Below are 27,942 nucleotides of genomic sequence, written 5' to 3' on the forward strand. Positions count from 1 at the left end.
CACTGCTTCAAGTGTATTACATGTGGTGTTGCCGCCATTGCGAGTGTTACCACTAGTGTGAACTGTACCGAAGGTACCGGTACTCAAGGCCTTTCGAGCAGTTTCGTTTTGTCGACTGACTGAACATGGAGCGGTACAAAAGCAAAACAAAAATCTAGACATTATTCCAGAAATCACTTATCAGGTTGCAGGTTTCCTTTACTCTGCTATGCTTAATCTGCCAGTTCGACTGCAGCCTGTACGAGGTGCATCAAGTTCTAAGGCCTCCGATTTTTTTTCTCCGGACTGGAAAGAGATAGAAACATGCGCATTGTTTTAAAATGAGGCCGCATTCATTGTCAATACGTCCCAGAGATGGCAGCACCATACGGCAGATGGAATTTTACCGCCAGCGGCGAGAATGAGAACTATTTTAAATACTTAAAATGGCGTCGTTCTCCTTACTTGAACAGCGTGCAATCATTCGTTTTCTGAATTTGCGTGGTGTGAAACCAATTGAAATTCATCGACAGTTGAAGGAGACATGTGGTGATGGAGTAATGGATGTGTCGAAAGTGCGTTCATGGGTGCGACAGTTTAATGAAAGCAGAATATCGTGTGACAACGAACCGAAACAACCTCGGGCTCGCACAAGCCGGTCTGACGACATGATCGAGAAAGTGGAGAGAATAGTTTTGGGGGAACAGATCGCCTCCAGAGTTGGCATTTCTGTGGGTTCTGTGCACACAATCCTGCATGACGACCTGAAAATGCGAAAAGTGTCATCCAGGTGGGTGCCACGAACGCTGACGGACGACCACATGGCTGCCCGTGTGGCATGTTGCCGAGCAATGTTGACGCGCAACGACAGCATGAATGGGACTTTCCTTTCGTCGGTTGTGACAATGGATGAGATGTGGATGCTATTTTTCAATCCAGAAACAAAGCGCCGGTCAGCTCAATGTAAGCACACAGATTTACCGCCACCAAAAAAATTTCGGGTAACCTCCAGTGCTGAAAAAATGATGGTGTCCATGTTCTGGGACAGCGAGGGCGTAATCCTTACCCATTGCTTTCCAAAGGGCACTACGGTAACAGGTGCGTCCTACGAAAATGTTTTGAAGAACAAATTCCTTCCTGCACTGCAACAAAAACGTCCGGGAAGGGCTGCGCGTGTGCTGTTTCACCAAGACAACGCACCCGCACATCGAGATAACGTCACGCAACAGTTTCTTCGTGTTAACAACTTTGAAGTGATTCCTCATGCTCCCTACTCACCTGACCTGGCTCCTAGTGACTTTTGGCTTTTTCCAACAATGAAAGACACTCTCTGTGGCCGCACATTCACCACCCGTGCTGCTATTGCCTCAGCGATTTTCCAGTGGTCAAAACAGACTCCTAAAGAAGCCTTCGCCGCTGCCATGGAATCATGGCGTCAGCGTTGAGAAAAATGTGTACGTCTGCAGGGCGATTACGTCGAGAAGTAACGCCAGTTTCATCGATTTCGGGTGAGTAGTTAATTAGAAGAAAAATCGGAGACCTTAGAACTTGAATGCACCTCATACCATCGAAGGAATGATATTCATCACATGTTAGGTTTGAAATGAATGGCAATGATGAAAATTGGCTGCTAGCATATTTAATGTTGTACAATGTTCACCCAGAACAGCGAAGTGAGATACGGTGGGTTTGTGTATTTACTTTTTATACTCTTCTTTCTCCAAGATTTTTTAGAGTCGCATGTCGTAGCTCCCTGTTTCTATGTTGCATTCACTAATCTCTGTCTGTAACAATCCGAAAGTGCTGTTACAGGTACGGGAGAAAGATCCTACGATCGATCTTACCTTCTCTCCTGACCTTCGACCATCTATGGTCGAAGCTCCTGACCTGATGAAATGATAGGTCGATAGGCTCGTTATCGAACCCTAGCACTCTCGACCAACAGTACAATTGGTATAAAAGATCGATATTCCTTTTATCGACATATCTTAGTGTTCTGTGCTATCGACCAATACACGATTAAAAGGACGGATTTAAAAAGAAATGTATGACGGTCACCCCATAATGTTGTGCATAGGGTGGTAGACATTTGGCTTTGTGTGTTGTGATGTTCTCTTTTACGAAGTTTTCGTTATGGCTCTCAGAGATTTATGACGATAACATAATTATCTTGAAGTGATTGGCAGCCAACCAGATTTTCCCTGATATCATCTAACTAGTCTGCTTCATAATGTCTTTTTGCGCTGCTGCATTTCTTATACTCCTAGTGAGTGGTTGCGAAGCTAGAGGTGTTAATGGAGGTTTGTCTTGTGCTGGTAAGTATGTGAAGCACTACAATCGCAAAACAAAAATCCATTACTATTCCTTAAATCACTTGTCATATTGCAGGTCTTGTTTGTTCTGCTACGCATAATCTCGTTTTCGGTTGCAGCTTGTACCATTGTATTTGGTCTCGCAGACCAGTTAGCAGAAATCCACAATGAAAGCCTCTTAGCTGGTTCGTTACGAGTTTGTGATATGTTGCCTTCGCCGGGAAACGATTACTGTAGGGACATTGTTAAACTTGTGTGGCCACTCTTAGTAAATAGGTAAGGCAGCCCATAGACAGAGGTACAGTTGTCAGAAATATTTAGGTTGTTTTGTCATTTGGGAAGACTACTGCCTTCAGTCCATACTTTTCTTATTTTGCTTTCAGGGAAGTTTCCAAATATTTTACACCAGATGTCTTTTGCTATGGTATTGATGTGTGCTACACTGAAGAAAATACTGGTTTTTGTCATTTGTTCCCAAGGCCATTGTCGAATTTTAGGAATACAGTGCATCAAATAAAGGTAGGTGTTTCATCAGTATTGTGCAGCATTGCCCTCCCAAAATAAAAGAAATGGCTTAGTCTGTATAATTGCTTGAATATTTGTTACGTTATAGGAATTTTGATCTCTCAACGACACTACTACACAGCAAAATGTCAGCAAACAATGATAATGATGATGATAATTTTGTACAATTATTCCAGAAAGTAACAGCACAAAACGGAAGGGGGAAAGAATATCAGCATCATTTAGAGAGATTAGGAATTGCTTTATGTCATATTCCTGGAATAAAACAGATATGTGATATGTTCAATAAAACATGGATGAAAACAGAGCCTGCTATTGATCTAGATGGTGACCGCTTCAGTATAGTCAATGTAAGTATGAATTTTCCCACCATGGAAGTTTTGCTGTGATAGTCTGTTAGACTGCTTTGTTCCAGCATATCACAGTGCACTAATTTGCAGATTAATTATATGATCCAGTTTAAGCCTAGTGTATGGTATGGTAACAAATACCCTTCAGGTAATTTATCATGTATTCAGGTTTTTTTAAGTGAGGGAACTTACATATCCCGACTGGAATATTAATTTAAATCCTTTTATTTTACGAAGATTCCATATATTATACAGCAGCACCTAAATTAACAGGGGCTATGTAGAGTACTGATTCATACCCGACACAAAGAAGGCTTGTGTGGTCATTGTCAATTTCCATAAAATATTTGGATTCACATCACAATATAAGAATAACAGAAGACATCATAACATATTATGAACTGAGCAAAATAGCAGCACATGCAACTTAAAAATACTGCAACATGTGTGTTTTGTTACTTTATTCATAAGCATAATTGATGAAAATATAATATGACAGACTGCCTCTCCTTTCCTTTTGTGTATGAAGTATAAATATTTTACTTGTTTGGTGTGTTTCTATTTTGGTCTCTATTTACAAATTCTTGTCAAGAACGGTTTATGCCAGGTAATAGCCATTGTGTCTAATGCAGAAATATTTGCCAGCATTACATTTATGTTTCTGTCATTAAATTGGATCACAGAAACAGTTACAATTGTTTTCTTTATGGATATTGTGAATTTTTCTCTATGGATTAAGGATCCTTAATATCTTGGAGACAGTTACAAGCTGCTTACACTGGTCAAACTTCTAACAGAATGTAACTGTCTCAAGCATTGCATGGGAGTGCTCTGGAGCTCAGTATGCAATTTTATAATTATTCTTAACTATATCATGTAGTGAAGCTAGTAGAACTGATTAAGTACACTCTGTGTTGGAATATCATCAATATTAGGAAGAGGATTGATTCCTACTTACCATAAAGATGACCTGTTGACTGGTACACATTATAGTTTTTGGCCAAAGCCTTCTCAGCACCCCCCCCCCCCCCCCCTCACACACACCCCCTCATGTATACATGACTGCTATGACTAGCAGCTGTACCCAGAATGCAGTTGTCATTATTTGAAAAGCAATCTGGACCACGGTGGGGGGGGGGGGGGGGTGGTGGATAACAGGCTGTGGGTGGAGTGAGAGAAGAACACTGTCTGACAGGGCAAGCAGGGACTAGATGGCAGCCTGATGGGACTGCGAGGCAAAGCATCGGGAGGTGGAGGGGGGAGGGCGGGGATATGAATGGAAAACGAGAGGAGCAGGGAGAGGAAAGGACAGGTGGATGCATTGGCAGAGGGCAGCATACAGTAGGAGGGGGGGGGGGGGGTAAAGGAAAGGGAAGAGGTGATAGGACAGAAGGGGCATAAACTGCAGTAGGTTACTGTAGGTTGTGGCTGGGATAATTTTGAGAGGGAGAATTTGTTGTAAGAATAACTCCCATCTGCACAGTTTAGAAAAGCTGATATTGGAGGGGAGGATCCAGATGGCCAGAGTTGTAAAGCAGCCATTAAAATCAAGCCTGTTATGTTCAGCTGCATGTTGTGCCATAGGGTGATCAACATTGCTCTTGGCCACAGTTTCGCAGTGGCCATTCATCCTGGTGGACAGCTGGTTGGTAGTCACACCAATATAAAATTTGTAGGTTAAAATGGTTGCAGCACAGCTGGTATGCAACATGGCTGCTTTTGCAGGTGGCCTGGCCTTTGATGGGGTAAGATAAGCCTGTGATAGGACTGGAATAGCAAGTACTGGGTGGTTGGATGGATTGGAGCAGTCTTGCACCTTCTGGGTGACTTTTCTGAACTCTCCCCATTTTCTAAACCTCATCAGTTCTTTTTGTTCACAACTCTTCCTTCCCTTCCTCCATCCTCCCAGGAGAGGTCCCACCGACTCCAAAAATGCAGTTTTCAATATGTGTGTTCTGCTGTCGCCACTTGGTGAGTAGACATTTTCTTCTTCTGCTTCGTTAGGACCCTTCAGGATCACATGTGGCTTCTTTTTCATGTCTTCTTTCTTCCCAATACCTCTCCATTCTCTCACTTACTCTGTTTCTTTCTTCTTCTGTTAAGACAACTTTGATTTTGGTGTGCGGCCATCTGTGACCATCCACCGACCCTTTGTACTTCTCTGTACTGTACTACTGCCTGCTGATTCTTTCCTTTCAGTCATCGCTGACCTCCTTTGCCCAGTTGTTTCCCGTATGACATGGTGCATTCCATATCTTCTTAGTCAACCTCTCCTCGTAAATCCTCATGATGTGCCCAACAAATCTTAATCTCCTCTTCATATCTAGTTCGATATGGGTTCAATATTTTCATACAGTTCCTGTCATGTTCTGTGTATCCAGATATCCCCATGTTTTCTGGTGCCCCATGTCTCTCAAAATGTTCTGCTCCTCCTCCTCCAACTATATACAAGCTCTCTTGCTGGGTGTGCTCATTTCTGATGCATACAGGGCTGCATTTCTTACAGTTGCTGTGTCATGTCACAGTCTGGCATTTCATGATAGATTTTTCTTGCCATGTGTTGTTTTCACCACGTACCGAAGCTTCTGCAAAAGCTGTGCCCTGTCTACTGCACTACTGTTGCTCTGTATGCCACCAGTTATCTTCTCCCCCAAATAACGAGAACTGTTGACTTTCTCAACCTCTTGGCCATCTAGCTTTCAGCCAGACTCAGTGTTCAATGTCTTGGTCTTTTTATATGTAATCTTCTGTCTGACCTCTCCTGCTGTTTCGGCTAGACTTTTTAGTGCTGTCTTTACCTCTTCTTCTGTCTCATGTAAGAGTGGCATGTCATCTGTGAATGCTAGGCAGTCAATGTTGCATTATGTTTGACCTTCTATCCTATTTGCACATGTTTGATCTTCATGTTACTATTTAGTTGTCACCACTGTCTCACTACTTTGTCCAAAACCAGGTTAAATAAAATTTGTGACAGTCCATCTCCTTTATTTCGAAGCTGTTTGACAGCGAACTGCAATGCCTAATACTGGCAGTAGACTTTTTGTCTATCCAATTACATTACATTTTCAAAAGTTGATTATTATTGTTAAAAGTTAAAACAGAGTTATTTGTTGTAATGTAAGTTAGAAACAGCTGGTTATTACAGACAGCTAGAGGCTACCATTGGAGGGGCAGAGACTGTGAAGACTGGAACCCGTTAGCATACCCTGGCCGTGAACCAGAAAATGGAGACACAGTAGCAGACTATAACTGCAATGGCATCTGGGGCATAGATCAGAAGAGTGGAAAACCGTATGAGGATGAATTTTGTAAAGAGACAGGTTCAAGAGGATTGATTATAATTGGAGACTCAGTTTCAGCACACTTCCATTTCCCAGAAGCTTGGATGAATCCACTGTTGATCTCAAATGTAAGTAAAATGAATTGAGTATTCATTTCAAACTGTTGCTCAAATTATTGCCTTTTATTTTCCTTTGTTTTGAATAGATTTACAACTCACATTCGAGCATTTAATAAATTTGCTGTTTTTTCCTTTCATTTCAGTATGTTCTTCATAATTACACAGAACATCTTCTAGATGAGCTAGACTGGCCACATTTAGGATATGCCACAGGGTTTACAAACACTACAGAACCACTTCTTATAAAGGTATGTTTATAGAGCTTCGAAAAGGAGTTTTAATTTTTTCATCCTGAATTTAGGTAGTTCCTAATATCCTTTAGTTCTTGTTTTTTTTTATGTGTGCAAAATGAGAGTTCTGTGCATGCATTTCATTGTCATTTGATAAATAGAAACCATATAAATACACTTTGTAGTTTACTTTAACATTAGTAACAGTTTTTAAATAAACCACAGAAACCATTAAATGTAACTGTTTAATCAGTAAATGTTTCTATCATTGCAGCTTATCATTAAAAGAAGTCTTGTGGTACAGCTAATAATCTTTACAAAGCAGAACACAGCTGCGTATAGTGGTTTTCAGTTACAAAATGAAGTGAATAGGGAACAGTATGTTTGGGACATTGATCTGACATCAAGAAAAGTGGAGTTTCATATCCCATCTGATCATTTAGGTTGAGCTGCTCTGTGGGTTGCCTAAATGATTTATCTGATGAGGCAAAGTCCAATTTTCTTTCCATCATTATCCAATGAAGCTAGAGCATTACTCACCACCATACAGTAATACTATTTACGATGCTCGTATTCTGGAAATACAACACTGTTCAATCCATCAAGGTATTACTTATCTTTCAAAACCTCTCCTTTCTTAGCTTTGATGTTGGAGCACTTGATGCGGTAACCTATTTCTCTGGCATCCTGACACCACGATGATGCCATTTAGATCGTTATGTTTACACATGTGCCATTTCTTCCATATGCCATTGTTTCTTATATTTCCACTTCTCACTTCATAAGAGAAAAATCTCTCTTTGCTCTCTTTACTTTGACTTTCATTTTAGTGAAGAGTCTGTCATTCACTCCCATATAGAAGAGTTGGTTTTGCTATCACAGTTGTGTAATCTGATTTGTATTTTTTTTTTTTTCCTTGTCATTTGCGATGAGAGGGGAAGAGAGAGATATCAGAAATGTATGGAGGATATGTAATGGTATCCCAGCAAATCTTCTGCAGTGCAGTGTAGCTCCTTCTCTCTTGGTGTTACTGCCTTCACCTTTAAAATAATTCTGCATTACACTATAGGGAAACTAAATTGCTTCATAGGAGAATGATGATAACAACTTGAGACCGTACTTCAGTAGTTTCTGGAATTCCTTGTATGCCCACCGAACATAGCTTACGAATACTGATAAAAGTGTTTGGGCATCTTGTTGCTGTCAAAGAAAAAAATTGCCATTATTTATGGATGAAGTGTAAGGTATAGTCAAATGCAAACAAAGTAGATGGAAAAATATAAGTGCAATATTTATTACTTCAAAAGTAATCACCATAACTGTAAATGCATTAATCCTACAGTGAGACAAGACAGCCAGTCTCTTCATGGACAAATGTTTGTGGTTGCATATGGAGCCATGATTGTACCCAAACATGCACCTCTTCATCCAAAGCATATCAATGGATATGAATGTCACTCTTCATGGTTCCAAAAATGTGGAAATTGCATGGGGAGAGATTGGAACTCCTTGGAGAATGTGTAAGGCATTCCCAGTGAAACTTCTGCAGTGTTGTCGAAACTACAGACATGCCAGCCTCCGGAAAGTCATGATCATCTGTATCACAAAATGCAAGAGACTGCTGCTCATTGACTTTCTAGGACACACCACTACAATTAACGCACAATCAACCATGGGCATTCTGCACAAATTAAAGCTTTCTGTCAAGTCCAAAAACCCAGGAATGTTGACAGAAGACATCATTCTGTTGTAGGGTCATGTGTTACCAAGAATATTTCAACTATGCTGCAGAAATTTCACTGGGAAGCCCTTACATATCTTCTACTCAGTCCTGATCATTCCTCATGCAATTTCTACATTTTTTGGAGCCTCGAAACTAGACATTTGTGGCTGTCTATTTGCTGGGATGAAGAGGTGTACACTAGAGTAAATTTGTTGTTCCCTAAGCAATCACATTATTTCTCCAGGAAGGCACTGACCATTTTGTTTCACAGTGAGATAAATGTATTAACAGTTATGATCATTACTTTTGAATTAATAAACAGTTTATTTACTTTTTCCCTATGACTGTCTCTTATAATTATGTACATTAAACAGGAAACCAAATATTTGTTTAATGAGATAGTTCATGATTTCAAATTCTGTAAAACACACTGAGAGGAAAGCTTGTGAAGAAGGGGTGCATGTTTTAGGATATTGTGGAAACCATAGAGTGAGTTTAGTTTCAGTAAAGGCATACTGAAGTAGATGCAGCAGTTAAGAGTTATTCAGCAAAGCTTTTGAAGACGCAAGTCAGAACCAACAATTAAGTAAAAGAAACAGAAAATAGAATATTTTTTACTTCAGAATAGGTGCACAAATTTTAGTTTGGTTGCTTAAAATGTTTTGAAGTGAAAGTAAGGTTATCTTAATATGAAAGACAGGTAGAACAAGACACAAAAACAGCCCTGTCTAAAACGGCAATACTAGGATAAGCAAAATAAAATCCATGGAAAACTCAGACCTATTGTGAATCAGTACGTACGATGAAGCCACCATCTTTTGTAGACCATTTAGAGAACAGGTTTGGATAGGTGGAGGGCTTGTCCGAAATGCGGTCATGGTTAGTCTTGATAAAGACAGCATCTTCTGTCCAGTCACGGACATTACTCACTTGTGACAAGCTGGGGGATGTTTCCGTTACCATCACGCCACATAAGCGCTTAAATATGGTCCAGGATATTATATTCCACAGGGACCTTCTTCTGCAGTCTGACGACGAGCAGCATGCCAACTTAGTGACGAGGCATTCATTTTGTCCGGCGCGTCCATCAGGGTCTGAGGGATAATCAGGTTGCCACTGGTGCCTTCATCTTGGCCTTCAAGAGTGACACATTTCACAAGAAGGCCAAGGGGATGGTCTACCACCGTGATGTAAAGCCATTTATCCCTCCCCCCTATGCGGTGCTTTAAGTGCTAGAAGTTTGGCCATACGTCTTGCCGCTGTACTTCCAGCGTCACATGTCGAGATTGTGTACGTCTGTCACATCCCAATACTCCATATGCCCCGCCTCCCATCTGTGTCATCTGCAGAGAGCATCATTCCCGTTGCTCACCAGACTGCAGGACTTTACAGCGCGAAAGGAAAATCGTGGCATACAAGACCCTGGACTGACTGACCTACACTGAGGCTAACTGGAAATTTAAGCGTCTTCATCCTGTGGCTATGACCATCTCTTACGCTGCCATGATGAGAACAGTTGTAGCCCCATCCGTTCTGCGAATTCCGGTGGACTCTCCTAGCCAGACACCTGCCCCCTTGATGGTGGAGGGCACTTCCCTCCCAGTTGCTCCCACGCCACCTACCTCGGAAGCACTGCCCCCCCCCCCTCCCCCCCAAATCGGGGACACCAGTCCCGACTTCTCAGCCGGAGAAGTGTAAGTCTTCTTGGCACCTCTTGCTAGTGACCCTTGGGTCACTCCCTTCCCAGGTTTCCACTAGTGGGAAAGATCACTGCCGCCAGTGGCTGAAGTGCCCAAAAGTAGCTGGTCGTAGGGCTTCACTATCACCTCAGTCCTGCAGACTGAATCAGTCAAGCTCTGCCACCCAGAGAAACCCAAGGAGCAGCAAGAGAAATCCAAAAAGAAGACCCCCAAGACCAAGGGACTTGCGGTGGCACCCACACTACCGATACCTAGAAAGTTTGCTTCTGAGAATGAAGTGGAGATTCTGGCGTTCGCTGAGGACCTAGATCTCACCAGACCCTCAGCCACCATGGATACAGACTGCTCAGGAAATAAATCGGTGGCAGCAGGTGACCCTGAGGCATAAACTGCCTCATTGAATATTCCATGCCTCACCATCATGTCATCCTCCAGTGGAATTGCGGCAGTTTTTTCTACCGCCTGGCTGAGCCACAGCAACTGTTAAGCTTTACACTTGCTTTCTGCATTGCCCTCCAGGAAAACTGGTTCTCGGCAATGCGGAACTGTGCTCTGCACGCTGTAAGGGATGTTACAGGAACCTTGACAACTATAATTGAGTGTCAGGTGAAGTTTGCGTCTATGTCCTTAACTCCATATGCAGTGAACCTGTGCCGCTTCAAACCCACCCTGAAGCTTTGGCTGTCAGGATAAGGATGACACAGGAAATAACTGTCTGCAATGTACATCTTCCTCCAGATGGTGCAGCACCCCTGAACACATTGGCTGCACTGGTTGATCAGCTCTCTAAACCTTTCCTACTTTTGGGAGATTTTAACACTTATAACCCCTTGTGGGGTGGCACTATGCTAACTGGCTGAGGCAGAGATGTCGAAAATTTGCTGTCACAACTCAATCTCTGCCTCTTAAATACGGGTGGCACATGGCACATATTCGGCCATTGATCTCTCGGTTTGCAGTCCTGGCCTTCTCCCTTCTATCCACTGGAGTGCTCATGACGACCTGTGGGATAGTGACCACTTCCTCATCTTCCTGTCACTGCCCCAGTGTCGGGCACACAGGCACCTGCCCAGATGGGCTTTAAACAATGCGGACTGGGGAACTTTCACTTCTTCCGTCACCATTGAATCTCCCCCACACAGTAACATCGATGTGATGGTTGAGCAAGTGCGGCAGAAAATATGATCCCTCACTCATTAGGGTGTCCACGGTGAAAGGCAGTCACGTGCTGGTCGCCGGAAGTCGCTGAGGCAATTAAGGAGCATTGGCGAGCTCTACAGTGGTATAAGCGGCACCCTTCTCTGGAGCACCTCATAGCCTTTAAACGGCTTTGTGCCCACATTTGTGATCTTATCAAACAACGGAAGCAGGAGTGTTGGGAGAGATATGTCTCGACCATTGGATGCCATACGTTACTTTCCCAAGTCTGGACGAAGATCAGATGTCTTTTTGGGTACCAGACTCCAACAGGTGTCCTTGGCATTAACACCAATGGCATGTTGTCTACCGATGCAAATGCGATTGCTGAGCACTATGCTCGAGCCTATGCATCGGAGAACTACCCCCCAGCCTTTCGCACCCTCAAATGGCAGATGGAAAGGGAAGTCCTCTCGTTCGCTACATGCCACAGTGAACCCTATAACACCCCATTTACGGAGTGGGAGCTCCTCAGTGCCCTTGCACATTGCCCCAACACAGCTCCTGGGCCATATTGGATCCATGGTCGGGTGGTTAAACATCTCTCATATGACTACAAGCGACATCTCATCATCTTCAAGCAGATCTGGTGTGATAGCGTCTTTCAGTCACAATGGTGGGAGAGCACCATCATACTGGTGCTTTTTTAAAACCGGTAAAAACCCACTTGATGTGGATAGCTATCAGCTCTTCAGCCTCTCCAATGTTCTTTGTAAGCTGCTGGAACGTATGGTGTGTGGGCAGTTGGGTTGGGTCCTGGCGTCACTTGGCCTACTGGCTTCATGCCAGGGCGGCTTCTGCCAGGGTCGCTCTGCCACTGATAATCTTTTGTCACTTGAGTTTGCCATTCAGACAGCCTTTTTCATACGCCAACACCTTGTTGCCATCTTTTTTGATTTACGAAAAGCGTATGACACGACCTGACGACATCATATCCTTGGCACATTATACGAGTGGGGATCCGAGGCCCAATCCTGTATTTTATCCAAAACTTATTGTAGCTTCATAGTTTCCATGTCCAAGTTGGTGCCTCCCATAATTCCATCCATATAGAGGAGAATGGAGTCCCACAGGGCTCTATGTTGAGTATTTCTCTCTTTTAATGGCCATTAACGGTCTAGTGGCAGCTGTGGGGCCATCCGTCATGCCTTCTCTGTATGCGGATGACTTCTGCATTTCTTACTGTTCCTCTGGTACTGGTGTTGCTGAGCGCCGTCTACAGGGAGCCATTCACAAGGCGGAGTCATGGGCTCTAGCTCATGGCTTCCAGTTTTCAGCTGCGAAGTCTTGTGTCATGAACTTCTGTCAGCGTCATACCGTTCATCCGGAATGAGAACTTTATCTTACTGACAATCCACTCACTGTAGTGGAGGCATATCAATTCTTAGGACTGATTTTTGATGCCGTATTGACTTGGCTACCTCGCCTTCGTCTGATTAAGCTGAAATGCTGGCAGCACTTCAATGCCCTCCGCTGCCTGAACAACACCAACTGGGGTGCAGATCACTCTACGCTCTGCAGCTCTACAGAGCCCTTGTTCAATCCTGCCTTGCCAGTATCCTGGTGGAGGCCAGAGTCCCTCCATTGTAGGTTAGGCATGCACAACTGCTCCTCAGTTACATAGTAAATGTTCATAGTTCTCCTGCACATCCGAATTACTGTCTCCTTTTCCCACCCGCGCAGCCTGTCTCCCGCATCGGCAGCCCAGGTCAGGGCTAACATTGCTGTTTGCATGCAATCCCTTCTATCTGAACTGGAGTCCTCCCCTCCACTCACGTACACCTCCATGGTGTACACCTAGGCCACGGCTTCGCCTACACCTTTCACGTGGCCCTAAGGGCTCAGTTAGCCCTGCAACTCTCTGCTGTCACTTCCTCTCGATTCTTGACATGTACCGGGGCCATGAAGTGGTTTACACTGACTGCTCGATGGCCGATGATCACATTTGCTTTGCCTGTATTCATGGAGGACATATAGAACAGCACTTCTTACCCAATGGCTGCAGAGTTTTCACTGGAGGGCTGGCGGCCATATTTTGTGCTCTTGAGCATATTCGCTCATGCCCATGTGAGTCATTTCTGCTGTGTAATGACTCCTTGAGCAGCCTACAAGCTGTCGACCAGTGCTACCCTTGTCATCCTTTGGTAGCGACCATCCAGGAGTTCATCTATGTGATGGAATGGTCCAGCCATTCAGTAGTGTGTGTCTGGACCCCAGGTCACGTCGGAATCCCAGGCAATGAACTTGCCGACAGGCTGGCCAAACAGGCTACGTGGAAACTGCTTCTGGAGATGGTCATGTCTGAACCTGACCTGCGTTCTGACTTGTGGCTCGGGGTATTTAGGCTTTCGGAGATGAAATGGCATAACAGTACACATAACAAACTGCGTGTTATTAAGGATACTACAAATGTGTGGAAGTATTGCATGCGGGCCTCTCGCAGGGAATCAGTTGTCCTCTGCCGGCTCCACATTGACCATGCTTGGGTGACCCACAGTTATCTCCTGTGCCTTGAAGACCCACCTCAGTGTTGGTGCGGTGCTTGGTTGACAGTGACCATCTTGTGGTACACTGTCCCACTTTGACTGCTCAGTGACAGAATCTTGGGTTACAGGACTCGTTGCCACTAATTTTATCTGACAATGCCTCATTGGCCGATTTAGTTTTGCATTTTATTTGTGAGGGTGGGTTTTATCATTTGATCTAAGTTTTAGAGCATGTCCTTTGTCCCACTGTATCCCCCACCCTAGTGCTTTTAGGGTGGAGGTTTTAATGTGTTGCAGAGTGGCTGGTTTCTCCTCTTTATTCTCATGGTCAGCCAGCCATGGTCATCTGCTTTGTTGTTTAACACTCTTCATCCCATTTCTTGCGTTTCTGTGGTTTTCTTGTCCCTCTTTTGTCCATTTACAAGTTTGTTGCCCTTCATTGTTCTTGTGAGTTTTCCTTTCATTCCGATTTGTGTTGGCAGTCTCGTTTGTTTTATTCTCACACTTGTGGAATTGTTTTATTCAGAACAAGGGAGTGATGGCCTCATAGTTTGGTCCCCCCATCCCCTTTCCCCTTTAATCCAACCAACCAAATGGTGGGATGGTTGCTTGGAAAGGTCACATCAAATTTCCTTCGCCATTATGAATTTGTTACATATTTGTAAAGATATCATCATCGACTGGACATTAAACCCTATCTTCCTTCCTTTTACCTTACCACCTTGATTCTTGTGCTCTGATGTTTGCCTAAGCTCAGCGAACTTTAATTTGTATGTCTTCTCTAGTTATTGTAAGGGTTGTGCTTTGAAAAGAATTGTTGGTCTTTTCTGTGCTAGATGTAAATAACGGGTCCAATTATGGGTAAGAATCAAGTTGTACATTCTGACAGGGAAAGCTTTGTGGGTGACGTTGAATGAGTAAAGGGATAGAAAGTGCTTACGGGGAGAGACACTGTCCGCATTTTGGATAACAGTGTACAGATATTTCAATATGTGAAACTGCCCTACATCCAAAACATTTTGTGAAAACTGTTCAGTTTTGATTATCAGCTGAAATTTGTATCATGGTTTCCTTCACTGACTCTATGCTGTATATTTTCTTTGTATATCTTGTCTCAGTCTCTCTACTAATTAAATAATGAATTATTTCAGGGTCGGACAGATTCCATCTATCTGAGGCTAAGAGATCGCAATCTGTGTAACCACAGGGATTATCAAAATATTTGTCGTAATGGAGATTCCAGCTTTGATGCTGTAAAGCGTGTGAAAAGCATTGCTCGTAACAAGAACAGGGACAAACCAGCACTTGTTATATACAGTTTGTTTGGAAATGATGTCTGTAACAAGTAAGTTGATGATTCAAAGTTTGATTGTTATATGGACTGGAAAACTGTTTTAATTTTGTCGTAATTTGATTTTCAGTCATGCGGACACTATATCCAATATGACTACTCCAGAAGAGTACCGGAAAAATGTAATGGAAGTGCTGAGTGCACTGGACACTATGCTTCCCAAAGGAAGTCATGTACTTCTAATTGGATTGGTTGATGGGAGTTTCATCTATCCGGAGATGGCCAATAGGTTCCATCCTTTAGGTATGATTTGCTCCCAGGACAAAATGCTCAGTTAGTTATTGAACTGAAGTTTGGAAGATAGACCACTGTGTAAGGAATGACAGGGGCTAAAATACACAAACAGTTTACCATGCTCTTTCGTTGCATGCTGCTGTTGGCAGTTTGTTTCCAATGGCAACAGCCAATTCGATGATAGTATGTGGTAAAACAAATGAACAAACACCGTCCAAACAGGCCTTGAAGGCCCAGCGGTACTAACCAGCCGCCATATCATTCTCGCCCTTAGGCATCACCAGATGCAGGTACAGAGGGGCTTGTGATCAGCTCACTGCTCTCCTGGATAGCCAATGAGTATCACTGAATTTCATTATTTCTTTCAGTAGAAGATGGAAATTGATTCATTTTTGGTGTGGAGTGTGGGAAGAAAAGTAAATGTGCTCAAGGACTGATCTCTAGTGAAGCCCGAGGCTTAGGTTGGGTTGGAAAAAATAAAAATAAAATTTACAAACTCTCATCCATCTCTTGAATGCTCTCACACAAAGTTTCACTATGTAAACTGTTAACACACAAATTGTAAGCTACGCACATTGTATCAGTATTTCTGGAACTTATTTTCAGCTGCACTGGAGCTAAATAATTTCATAATCACAAAAAAAGTGTTTGAAATATGTTCCACTTTTCCTTAATTTACCCTGTTGAAGGATCTGAAAGCCTCCTCTAAAGCTGGTGAGAATTTTTCTTGGGTCACTAAATCTACTCCTAAAATTCTAAATTAGTCACCATTCAGAGGAAATCTAATGGAAGTGGGGAAGAGATTTATCCAAAAGCTAGCAAAGTTCTTAGTCCTGTTTACGTGCCTTTCAGCGACTTGGTACCTTCACTATTTGGTGAATTGTTACCTTTCTTTCCTCCTAAAATTATTTACATTCCACCAGAACTCTACATTACAAGTCTCAGTCTAAGCTTTCCAAAATATATTAATTCCAGACAGAGTGATAATTTGTATTGTAATTTTATTTGTGTTTTGAAAATGGTCCATTGTGACATAGCCACATAAAAAGTGATTTTTTTTTTCCTTTGCCTGATATGCGGATGGTGATAATTTTTGTGAATATCTAGTAAATTATAGAAATAAGACTAATGGGTTCACTGTTGATGATGTCTTGTTTGTCTATTTTTCACATAAAATATGTAAAAACGTTTGAAAAAGTACTAGCAGAAGTGAAACTGTGGGTTCGGACTGGGAGTCAGCACGTGAAGGGCAGCGTTCCATGTTTGAATTCCGGTCTGGCCAATAAGCTACCAAAAAAGTTTATCCTGTAAACAATGTTGTATTTCATTTTGTACTACTTTTCCTCCAGCTTGTACTATATTTCGACTGAAATATCATCTCCAGGTGTCTTAACTTAATTTGTACGTCAATTACTGGTACATATCTCATCTGCCATTAATGGTGGGATGTCATTTTCATTGTGTACTACCATTGTTCCTGATTATTATTCTTTGGAACTATGTGAACATTACAAAAAATTAGGAATGCTAGTAAGACAGTTTTCTCTGTGTTATGTCTTCGCCAGTCTGAACAGATATACTGCGAGTCTATCCAATAAATTAACTTTTTTTTTTCTTCTTGCTTTTATTGTTATCTTTTGCTTCTTTCACCAGTTTCTTATTGTACCTTCTCACAACCTCTCAAAGGTGCTTACAAATAATTTTGTTTAATTCAGCATATTCTGTCATGCTCCTGTTATTGTCTGTTTGAAATTTTGGTTTCTCTTCAGTAGCTGTCTTCTTCCATTGTGGATTTTCTTATTTTGTACAGCATCATCTTTTGCTATTTCTTGATTTTTTTTTTTTTTCAAAGTTTCCTTATTAGTCTTTCATAAAGTTTTGATCAGTTTACAATTATTGTAATGCAGTGCAGATTCACTTCATATACAATTGCCAAAACCATCACATGTGATTTAGTTTCTTTACATTTCATTACGTAGGATGCAGTGGCCCCAGGTCCAAATTTAGCTAGTGGTTGATTACTGGCATAGTTTTTCAACGTGTCACCAGCACTTTTTCACTTGTGATTTTGTAAGAACAACTGTCATATCTTTTACTGTAGAGAAGTGGTTCTCAAACTTTTTTCAAGCACCCCCTCCCCCCCCCCCCCCCCTTTCAGTAGAAAAAATAGTATCAGGACCCCCACCCTATTGTTATTGATAAAAATAGTCATATTTTATATTTTTTCCTTCGTATGTTTACCAAACTCAATTTAAAAGGATTTTACACAGCAGAAACCAAAAAATAACGTGACTTATTATAATGAAAGTATGGAACAAATTCGTTATCTTTATCACATTTTCATTTATTAAAAAACTGTGAAATGAACATTATTTACAATTTAGCAAACAAGAATTAAAAGAGCAATAAAAATTCAAATTAAAAAATCAGTGTGATGGATGAGCTTGCTTTTGAGAGCAAAGTTTCTTAAGACATGGAGGAATAGCAGAAACAGCCACTTCTTTGAAGTGCTTTGATTACATTTAGCTTTGAATGGTAGTAGACTTCATAGCTGACAAAGCTGAAAAGCCATTCTCTCACAAGTATGTTGTTGCAAAAGGAATCAGGATCTTCACTGCATTTTGATTTAGCGTAGGGAAGTCTTTGCTAATATGTATCCAAACCTCCAACAAAGACACCATTAAATGTACTCTTGAGTAAAGTATCACAAGTGAGTTCAGTAAGTTGTTCTTGCTCTTCTTTGTTTAGAAATGACGGTCCAGGAGCATTTCTGAATGGATTTTTAATACAATTAAATTTATCAAAATCATTGCTTAAATATTTCTTGAAGTGAACTTTAAATGTTGCAAGATGATGAAAGCAAGCTTTTATCGCCGTTGTAAATATTGGATTATCAGTATCCTCTAACAGTGGCACTATAGTAGGGACCATATTTAGTATGCCATACTCCATTCAGTTTTGCCACAGCTCTAATTTCTTAATGAACACCTTCACCTTTTCATTCCAAGATAGAACAGTTGCCTAATTACCTTGAAGTGAAGTGTTAAGAACATTTAGTTTCTCAAAACTACATTGAGGTAAACCATTTTAAGTAAAAAGTCTTTGTTGTTGAAACAGTGTGCAGAAGAGTAACTTCTCTCCTTCAGAAAACAGAGTACCTCATTCCCCAGTTCAAACATTCTTTTCACTACTTTACCCCTTGACAGCCATTGAAAATTACTAAAAAAGAGCGACTGAGTGTTCAGCACCCATCTCCTCACATAGCACTTTAGAAAGCCTCTAATTTATAGATTTTGCCTTAAAAATATTAACTGTTCATATAACCGTTTTCAGAACTGCTTGAAGGGCTGGGCTAGGTTCTTTAGTGGCCAGAGCCTCCCAACAAATTGTGCAGTGACCCCATACAGCATCAGGAGCTACAGCTTTAACTTTTGCTTGCAATCCACCATGAATTTCAGACATTGAGGAAGCTCCATCTGTGCATACTCCAGTGCACCAATTCCATGATATAACATTTTGATTTAAAAAAGTATTGAGCATATCAAAAAGGTTTTCAGCTGTAGCTGTTTTCAGTATTGGCTTGCAGAAAAGAAATTCTGCTCAAATGTTAAATTCATTAATGAGACAAACATAAGTAATCAAATGAGCATCTTTATGAATGTCAGTTGCTTTGTCCACTGCTCAAGAAAATATTCAGTAATGTCAAAAAATTTGCTACACACTGTGTCATTAGAGACAGGAATACTTTCCAACTGTTGAGCAAATGAGCTGCCAAACATTGTTGATATTATATCAATTGCTGCTGGTAAAACCAGAGTTTCTGTAGCTGTGTTTGGTTTCTTGCATTTAGCAATTCTGCAAGAAATCTGATAAGAGGCTAAAAGGGCCTTAGCGTCACATTCGTCATTCTAGCAAAGTTCTTCTAGGTAAATAATGAAATGTTTAGTTTCCTGGAAAAAAAAATTGGTTTTCCCGTTAATTTGTTGTGAAGCCTAGCAATAAATAGTTATCATCATACCTCCTCATTTTTGCCTTTGGAGGATCTCCTTCCCCTCCACCAGTTGACGGACCACTGCTGTCTTGATGTATGTCACTAATCAAGAACTGCTTCATACTGCAGTCAAGTCTTCCTCGCAAAGTCTATAATTATAGGCATCGCTATAAGGATGCACTGAGATATACGAGCCAAACCTTGCACCTCATGGCATAGTTACGGAAACAGTAATGGTGCAGGCAACAAAGTGTATTCCACTGACTATCTAAGGAAGCAATGCCACCTAGGGACAAAGCCCACTCAGCTCACGTGTGTAGGCTTTGTTCCTAGGTGGTGTTGAAGGAAGTGGTGCAGCTTGACCGATCATTTCAAACAATGCTGAAAATGTGACAGCAGCTTCATTGTCGTTGACCATGTCTGCCATTAACACCGACATTGGACAAAATTCAAACCAGATCAGCAAGATGTCATAACTAAAACTATTACCTTACTGTATTGAAAAAAAGGGAACTGTAGCTACAGTTCAATAAGGATAGCTAGATATTCAAAAATAAATGAGGAGTTGGGCAAAGAGATTCTATATATCCAAGAACATCTTTCAGATCCTGAAACGGGGGAAAAATGAGGACTATGGGTTAATCATGTGGACCACCTTCTTTATGATGCTGACTTGTACTGTTTGCCTCTAATGGAACTAAAAATCCAGTGCTAAAGGGAGAACTTAATAGAACAAGATTGAGACTGGCTTTGAAAGTAGTTACAATGAGACTAAAGTTATAAATAATTCGCTGGAAAGAAAATACTACAGATTAACAATGAAGTCCTAGAGCCAATTAATGAGTTGTGTATTTAGTGCAATTGAAGACAATGAGTGGGTGAAGAGTGAAAGAAATAAACAGAAAAGTAAAAATGTTTGGGGTGCTTTTATTAAACCCAGTAGGGTTTTCAAAACTAAGTTTCCAATATGTCTGGATAGTTTTTAATTACAGCAGTAAGATGTGGAATTTGTGTGCAAAAACTACTGGAAAACTGAGGATTGCTTAGGGAGCAATGAAAAGAGGGATGTTAGGAATAGCTAATGATACAGCAAAGTACAGTATGGATTAGGGTGCAGATTGGAAATATTCATAATTATGACTGTAATGAAGATGGTTTGAAAATGTAGCTAGGCAAATGGATGACAGATGGACCAAGATTGTTCTTTGTTGACTTCTGGAAGGTATTCGATAACATTAGAAAACATGGAGCAGAATATAGCTGAATGATCTACGAAGCCTTTCTCCAGCAGTTCGCGTGAGGTGGGCAGTGATGTTTATCTATATGAACTTACATACATATTAGACATTGTAATGTGTACTAGCATTTTCCATGACTGGTCAAAAGTAAGCTACAAAGAACATAATTTTTTTTTTTTTTTTTTTTTTTTTTTTGCCCATTTCAGTCTGGATGTCAGTAGCAGTGGAGGGGCTTGTATGATTCTATGCACAGATTATGTAGAGAAGACTTGCTGGTGTCAGCAATTTGCTCCCAGTGTCCCATGCTACAGATACTCTCTCCTGGCAACTACCAATACTAGTACTTGCTCCAACTGAGGACATGTGTGTCTGCTTGTGATGGTTTCAAAAAAAAAGTATAGCACTAATTGTTATCACTTATTTATGTAATATTTATGTTTGCTTCATAATCCATCATAAATATAGCAGTGGCAACATTACCATCACAAAAAACACATTAAACTTCACATCTGTAAGAGTGAAACAAGCAAATATGACAAAATGACACTATGACATTAGACTGATCTTTGACAATACGTATCACCGTTCAGTTTTATTGGTAACATTTTAAAATAATCACATTGTAACATTGTTACCAACTATTAAAATCCTGCTTGAAATTTAGAACTGGAAAACAGGTTTACTGTTTTAACTCTTACACTTTTGTGCTGCTGTACAGAGCCAGTTCGAGAACATTTTTCAACTCAGGCAACTAACCATTTGGTGTCCCCCTCCCTCCTCCCATCACCATCTTCCCCTCATATATCTTCCACCATATCAGGGTTTGGTAATAATTGTGATACTAATCTTGTACTTTAGAAACCTTGTAAGGCTGTTGCCATAAGCTGCCACTACTAATTGTGATATGTTCTGTGCAGAAAGTTTAAAGCTGTGACACATCTTGCACTCCTCTCAGCTTGTTTCCACAAGCAGTGTAATCCGTTCATCATAAGAATAAACCAGATGCAAACAAACACAAACGCAATGATTGGTCACAAGCCACAGCAGAGGTATGCTGGTGTTGTTACACTCTTTAAAGTAGGTCCTACTTGTGTATTAGATATCTTATTACTAAGTTACATTAAGTGAAACATTAAGATATTCAATTGTATTAACAGCCATCAATGGTTTTTTTAATCATGCTTTAGCTACACCATTTTTATTTCAAAAATCGTGTACAATCACAGCCTCTTTAGTGTTGTACTCTGATTGTCGCACTGTTAATGTGCTTTATGAAAATGGCTCAGGCTGCTTTCTGTTCCATAGTGAAATACATGCATGGAACATTGTTAAAAAGTGCCAAGAAATAGACTGTTATTAATATTTTTCGTAAATTTACAGAGATAATAGTCTTTGAAGTTTTCCCAGATTTGTTGGTAAAGAAACCCACATTGAACTCGTGGCGAATTAGGTAGTGTAATGGAATGTGAACAAAATGCAGATATTCATGCGTTGGTTCAAATCTCCCCAGTATCATTTTTTTTCTCATTCAATTTGAAATACCTATGTCTTGTAATTATAAAACTCATCATTATTTTATATGAATAATGCATGTTGTCTTGTTCTAATTACAATTTGATGCAAAATTCCTCTTTCTGTTTCAAATACAAATTCTTAATTATCGATGTTTTATGAAAGACTGTTCATAAATGTTTAAATTAAGAAACCATAACAATTTAATTTTTAAGGTAAAAATGAAAAACCAAATCCTCTTTATTTAACTGTGTACATCGTTTTATACCGCAGAGGTAGATAAATATCATAGAAACGTGAAAAACAATCATGTTTCACAGCATACAAATGCTGCAGTTTTACATTTGCTGCTGTACCATTACAATATGAACCCAACAGAACTGATCTGGAGCCAAGCTGTGGGATTTGTTCCAAGAAGTAACAATACTGTTGAGCTGTCAGACGTACTGGAACTAATGCACGCAGCTTTTTCACACATCGCTGCCGAATGTTGGCGGGATGTTGAACGGCTCGATATAAAAGAAGAAGAGAAAATGCTGTGTCTGGTTGACTTCATGGATTCTGTTGTTGATAGGCTCATTATCAACGTAGCAGGTGACACTTCCAGAAATGAAATGTATTTCTCGGATTCGGATAAGGAAGGAGCGAACAGATTACCAGATGACTGACTGTAAGTAATACTTTCAGTGGCATCAGTAATCAACTATACAGTGAGATCCTTCAGTACTCTCTTACATTACACACAGCTTTATGCAGAAAAATTGCCCTGTGGTTAAGTCATGAATTTTCATCATTCTTGTTTTTAAATGCAATAATACGATAGTGAAAAATGATAATGTGTTGCAGTTTTCGTCGAGTCATCTAAGGAGAATATTGTGGGAGATTTGCAGTGTATTATTTGTTTCTGCTTCTGCTAAAAGCTGACTGGCCAGTGCTGTCCAAGTTAAACGCGCCAGTAAAGCAGTTGTCTCATATTATCCCTAAGTCGATATACGCATAACACACAGCACAAAACGTACCCTTATTATCATGCTTGGCAGCACTCGAGACAACTTGGCTGCAGCCCCACGTGAAACGGAAATCCAATGAGGTTCCAGCAAACGCGGAAGAATACATATTGCAATGTTTACATCAGGTTTATTATTATAATGAATGGATTATAGCTTGTGAAACTTGATCCTTGAACAGGCTCTGCCCCTATAACAGTCATAGAAAAAGATTTTATGGTATTAATTCCCTACTACTCCTGTTGAGCCAATGGTCGATTCTCCTGCCCACTCCAGACAAGTGCAGAGGGCTGGTATGCTAGCCATAGAGAGCTACTACATTAGGCAGGTAATGGCGCCCCTTAGGGAAATAACAAGCAGGGTGGGAAAGATTGCCCATGTGCACTCATTATGTTTGTTGGGGGTCTCTCGTCTGTGATATGGAAGAGGTATTGCTGGCATCTATTGAGCGCAGTGTGTTCAACCGACCCCGATCGCAAATAGTGGCACATGTCGCCACGAAAGACACTCCCCACCAAGATTATGAGGCTATCCCCAGTTCCTTTTGGTCGACAGGTAATTTGGTGAAGACAACTAGCATGAAGTGTGGGGTGCAGGCTAAGCTGACTACAGCATCATCCCAAGGGTTGACTGGTCCACTGATTTGGAGGAGAATGTAAGGTCTAAACCAGAGAATCAGATGACTCTGCAATGGTATGCGATGTGAATTCCTCAGCCTCCACTATTGGGAGGAGAATTGTGGGGTTCTGCTTAATAGACCAGGCATTCCCTACATGCAAGAAAGGGCTACTAGGGTAGCGAATAATGTGTGGCATCCACATGGTTTTCTTTTTAATGGTCTTGGAATGGGAGGTAAATTGCCTGCCAAAATCGAAGTTACATCAGCCACAATGTTATCAGAGAATGCTCACTGGTAAACTGCAGGAGCATCCAAGGAAAGGTCCCAGAATTAGTATTGCTTATTGAAAGTTACAATGCACAGATAGTGTTGGGAACAGAAAGTAAGTTGAAAGCAGCAGTGAATAGCAACAAATCCTAAGTTCAGCTTGGATTATTTAGTGTAAGGATAGGTCAGTCATTAATGGTAGTGGATTATTTATCACAGTAAAAAATTTGATAATATCTAGGGAAGTTATCATGGATTCTGAATGCGAATTAATCTGAGTGAAGTTAAGCATCAAAGATTGGTCAGAAGTAGTAATCAAAGCTGCTACCAGAGACAGGGATTTGTGTGACATTATTCTGAATATGTTGTGTGAAAATTACTTTGATCAGTTAATTAGAGAACCAACTTGTGAAGATAATGTCTCAGACTTCCTAGCAACAAACAGAGCTTAACTTATCGAATCAGTTACTATAGAGGAAGTTATCAATGACTGTTAAAAAGAAGGTAGGAAAATATCTGTACTTAGCAAACAGGATAGAAATTGCTGAGTATCTGAGTAGTCAGCATCAAATACTCATTGCTGAGGATGAAGATGTGGAGTACAAATGGAAATAATTTGAAAGCCTCACTCGATATGCTTTAGACAAATATGTTCTGAACAGATCATAAGAGATGGGAAAGACCCACCATGGTTTAATATCAATGTGAGAAAACTGCTGTGTTAACAAAGAGAGCTTCATCACAGATTTGAGAGAAGCCAAAATTTAGCAGACAAAGAAAAGCTGAACAAGTATAAAGAGAGCAATGGGTTCAATGACTTCGGAAGTAAAATTTTGTCAACAAGACTTAAGTGAAAATTTAAACAGGTTCTGGTCTTGTGTAAAATCAGTAAGCAGTGAAATTCCCTATTCATTCACTCAGTGATCATTCTGACACCAAAATAGAAGATGACAGAGAGAATGCCAAAACAGTAAATTTGGTCTTCCTAAATTGTTTCACCATGGAAGACCATAACATGGTCCCTTCTTCGGTCATCGTATGAACATTGAAATAGCAGCTATTGAGATAATTGATTGCGGAAGAGAAAAGCAACTACAACCGCTTAGTAGTGGAAAGGCATTGAAGCCATACGAGATACCTATAAGATCATACAAAGATCATGTGAAAGAAATTGCTCTCCTTCTAGCAGCAGTTTACAGGTGATTGCTGGAGCAATGAAACACTCCTAGTGGCTGGAAAAAAAGTGCAAGACGTTCCTGTTTTCAAGAAGGGTCTAGAACAGCTGCACATAACCACAGGCCTATATTTTTTATGTCAATGTGTTGTTTGAATTATGGAACATGTTTTATGCTCAAGAACTGTCAATTTTGGAGGATGAAAACTCCTCTAAAAACAAACAGAGATACAGAGATCTAGTGAAACTCAGCTTGCTTTGTTCCTCCACGAGGTCTGCAGCACTGTAAACAATGACACTTGGGTTGATGCCATGTTTCTTAACTACAGTAATGTATTTGACACAGTTTCACGAAAAAAATAAAAAATGCGGAAATTGTCGGACCAGATTTGCGAATGGATTAAATACTTCACTGCAGATAGAACTCAATACTAACAGAAGAAAATCAACAAATGTAAAGGTAATTTCTGGAGTACCTCAAGGAAGTATGATAAGAACATTACTGTTTACAGACTGTGGAATTGCGTATAAAAAAGTAGCAATGCCAGAAGACAGTATGCATTTGGAGAATGACGTGCAGGAGGCTGAGGAATGTTGCAGGCTCTGGCAGTTGACCATGAACGTAATTAAATGTAACGTATTGCACTTGCATAGGAAAATAAATCCATTACTGTACAACTACACTATTGATGACAAATTGCTGGAAACAGTATATACTGCACAATAACTAGGAGTAACTGTCCAGAGCGACCTTGAGAGGAAGGACCATATATAACAAATAGTTGGAAAAAGCACGTGCTAGACAGATTTCTGGAAGGATCATAGAGAGATGTAACTCATGCACAAAGGAAGTGGCTTACAAAGTGCTTGTGCAGCCAATTCTTAAGTACTGTTCATCAGTCTGGGATCCTTACCAGGTAGGACTGTTAAGAGATCGAATGAAAAGTGAGACGTTTTGTCATGGGATCATTTAGTTGATGTGAGAGCATTACAGAGATCCTCATCAGAATCCAGTGGCCAAGAAAATTCAAGAAGTTAGAGGTAATACAGGGACTTACAATCATCCTTCCTATTTGCTGTTCGTGATTGCAACAGGGACAGTGGGATCAGTAAGTGGTACCCAAAATACCCTACACCACACAGTGTTAGGTGACTTGCGGAGATGTAGGTGTATCAACCACATAATACTTCCTCAAGTATACTGTCCAAATGTACAGGAAAGAACCATTTTTTTTTTCTCCAAACTGCAAATGTCATTTTTCTGCTAAAACTTTGTGCTTAAAGAGCAGTGCTCCTGTGACTGTCAGGCTCATTATGTAGGCATAAGACTGGTGATAAAACTGCAGATGTTAATAGATACAGGAATCACTAAAAATTTTCAGAAGTCTCAGGTTGGGTAGTTTTTAATTGAAACTTAATGTAACTCAATGAGAGTTAATTTTTGTGGGGCTTACCAAAACCCACCATAGCAGTCCACATAATGATATACACTGAAGGAAGTAGGGTCTCCGGTGGCTAGTAGTGTAGCTCCATACTTCTTAGTTACCTTGAGACCTATAAGTGAATCATCGGTGCCAAGTAAAATAGAACAATTGATGTAATTGGGAACAACACCAAAAGTTTCATTAACATCTTTCTCCCTTTTAGGCAAGTTCAGACGTGACATTCGTTACCGTGATGTGTATAAGTGGTTCACATGCATGGAAATTGGACCTTGTGTTGGCTGGATGACATCAAATGAAACATTGAGGCAAATCACTTCACAGGTAAGAGAGAATTTTGCTCATCCTGAACATAAGCAGTGCAATGTGACTGAAAATAAAAATATAGTATTTGAATTGGCAACAATTTGAACTTTTACTTTAAAAGTTCTTTCAGTCTGGCATTTATCCGCAGCTCTTGGTCTAGTGGCTAGTGTTGATGCCTCAGGATCACAGGGTCCCGGGTTCGATTCCTGGCCAGGTTGGGTATTTTCTCTGCCTGGGGACTGGGTGTTTGTGTTGTCTTCATCATTTCACCATCATAATCATTTGAGAGAGTGACTATAGATTTGATTGTGAAAAGAAAATGGGCTGTGTAGAAATTGGGACTTTGTACAGGTGCTCATGACCATGCAGTTGAGTGCCCCACAAACCAATCATCATCATCATCATCAACAACTCTGGCTTTTGTATCATCATTCTCACATAATAATGTTTTGACATACTGTGTAAAATGATAAAAAAAGCTTAAAGATAAAATTCTAGGATTCGTAATACCTCTTGAGTGTGTAGTGTTCAGTATACACAGCCACACATTTAAATTTGTATGTTAAATACTTGCATGTTGCAGTTCTACTTGGATGTAGACCACAGTGATAGTCTGATATGCAAAGTTTGCCTTGGGAGAGCCAATCCTGACAAAACTCTACCATCTGGTGAGCAAGATGTATGAGACAGGCGAAATACCCTCAGACTTCAAGAAGAATATAATAATTCCAATCCCAAAGAGAGCAGGTGTTGACAGATGTGAAAATTACCGAACTATCAGTTTAATAAGTCACAGCTGCAAAATACTAACGTGAATTCTTTACAGACGAATGGAAAAACAGGTAGAAGCGGACCTCGGGGAAGATCAGTTTGGATTCCGTAGAAATGTTGGAACACGT

The 27,942-nt window shown here is 40.7% G+C and overlaps 1 protein-coding gene across 1 annotated transcript in view; it reads left to right on the top strand.

The window, feature by feature from the left end:
* Positions 1-1,976: 1,976 nt before the first annotated feature.
* LOC126416800 (acyloxyacyl hydrolase-like) overlaps positions 1,977-27,942 on the top strand; it is a 70,539-nt gene continuing 44,573 nt past the window's right edge. The window contains exons 1-9 of the mRNA XM_050084670.1: positions 1,977-2,294; positions 2,411-2,567; positions 2,675-2,810; positions 2,993-3,166; positions 6,312-6,575; positions 6,710-6,814; positions 15,054-15,247; positions 15,324-15,496; positions 26,943-27,061. Coding sequence (XP_049940627.1) covers positions 2,210-2,294; positions 2,411-2,567; positions 2,675-2,810; positions 2,993-3,166; positions 6,312-6,575; positions 6,710-6,814; positions 15,054-15,247; positions 15,324-15,496; positions 26,943-27,061 — 1,407 coding nt within the window. The 5' untranslated portion in view covers positions 1,977-2,209. The remainder of the gene's footprint in view (positions 2,295-2,410; positions 2,568-2,674; positions 2,811-2,992; positions 3,167-6,311; positions 6,576-6,709; positions 6,815-15,053; positions 15,248-15,323; positions 15,497-26,942; positions 27,062-27,942) is intronic.

This window comes from Schistocerca serialis, chromosome 8 (genome assembly GCF_023864345.2).
Source record: "Schistocerca serialis cubense isolate TAMUIC-IGC-003099 chromosome 8, iqSchSeri2.2, whole genome shotgun sequence".
NCBI classification, from domain to species: domain Eukaryota; kingdom Metazoa; phylum Arthropoda; class Insecta; order Orthoptera; family Acrididae; genus Schistocerca; species Schistocerca serialis.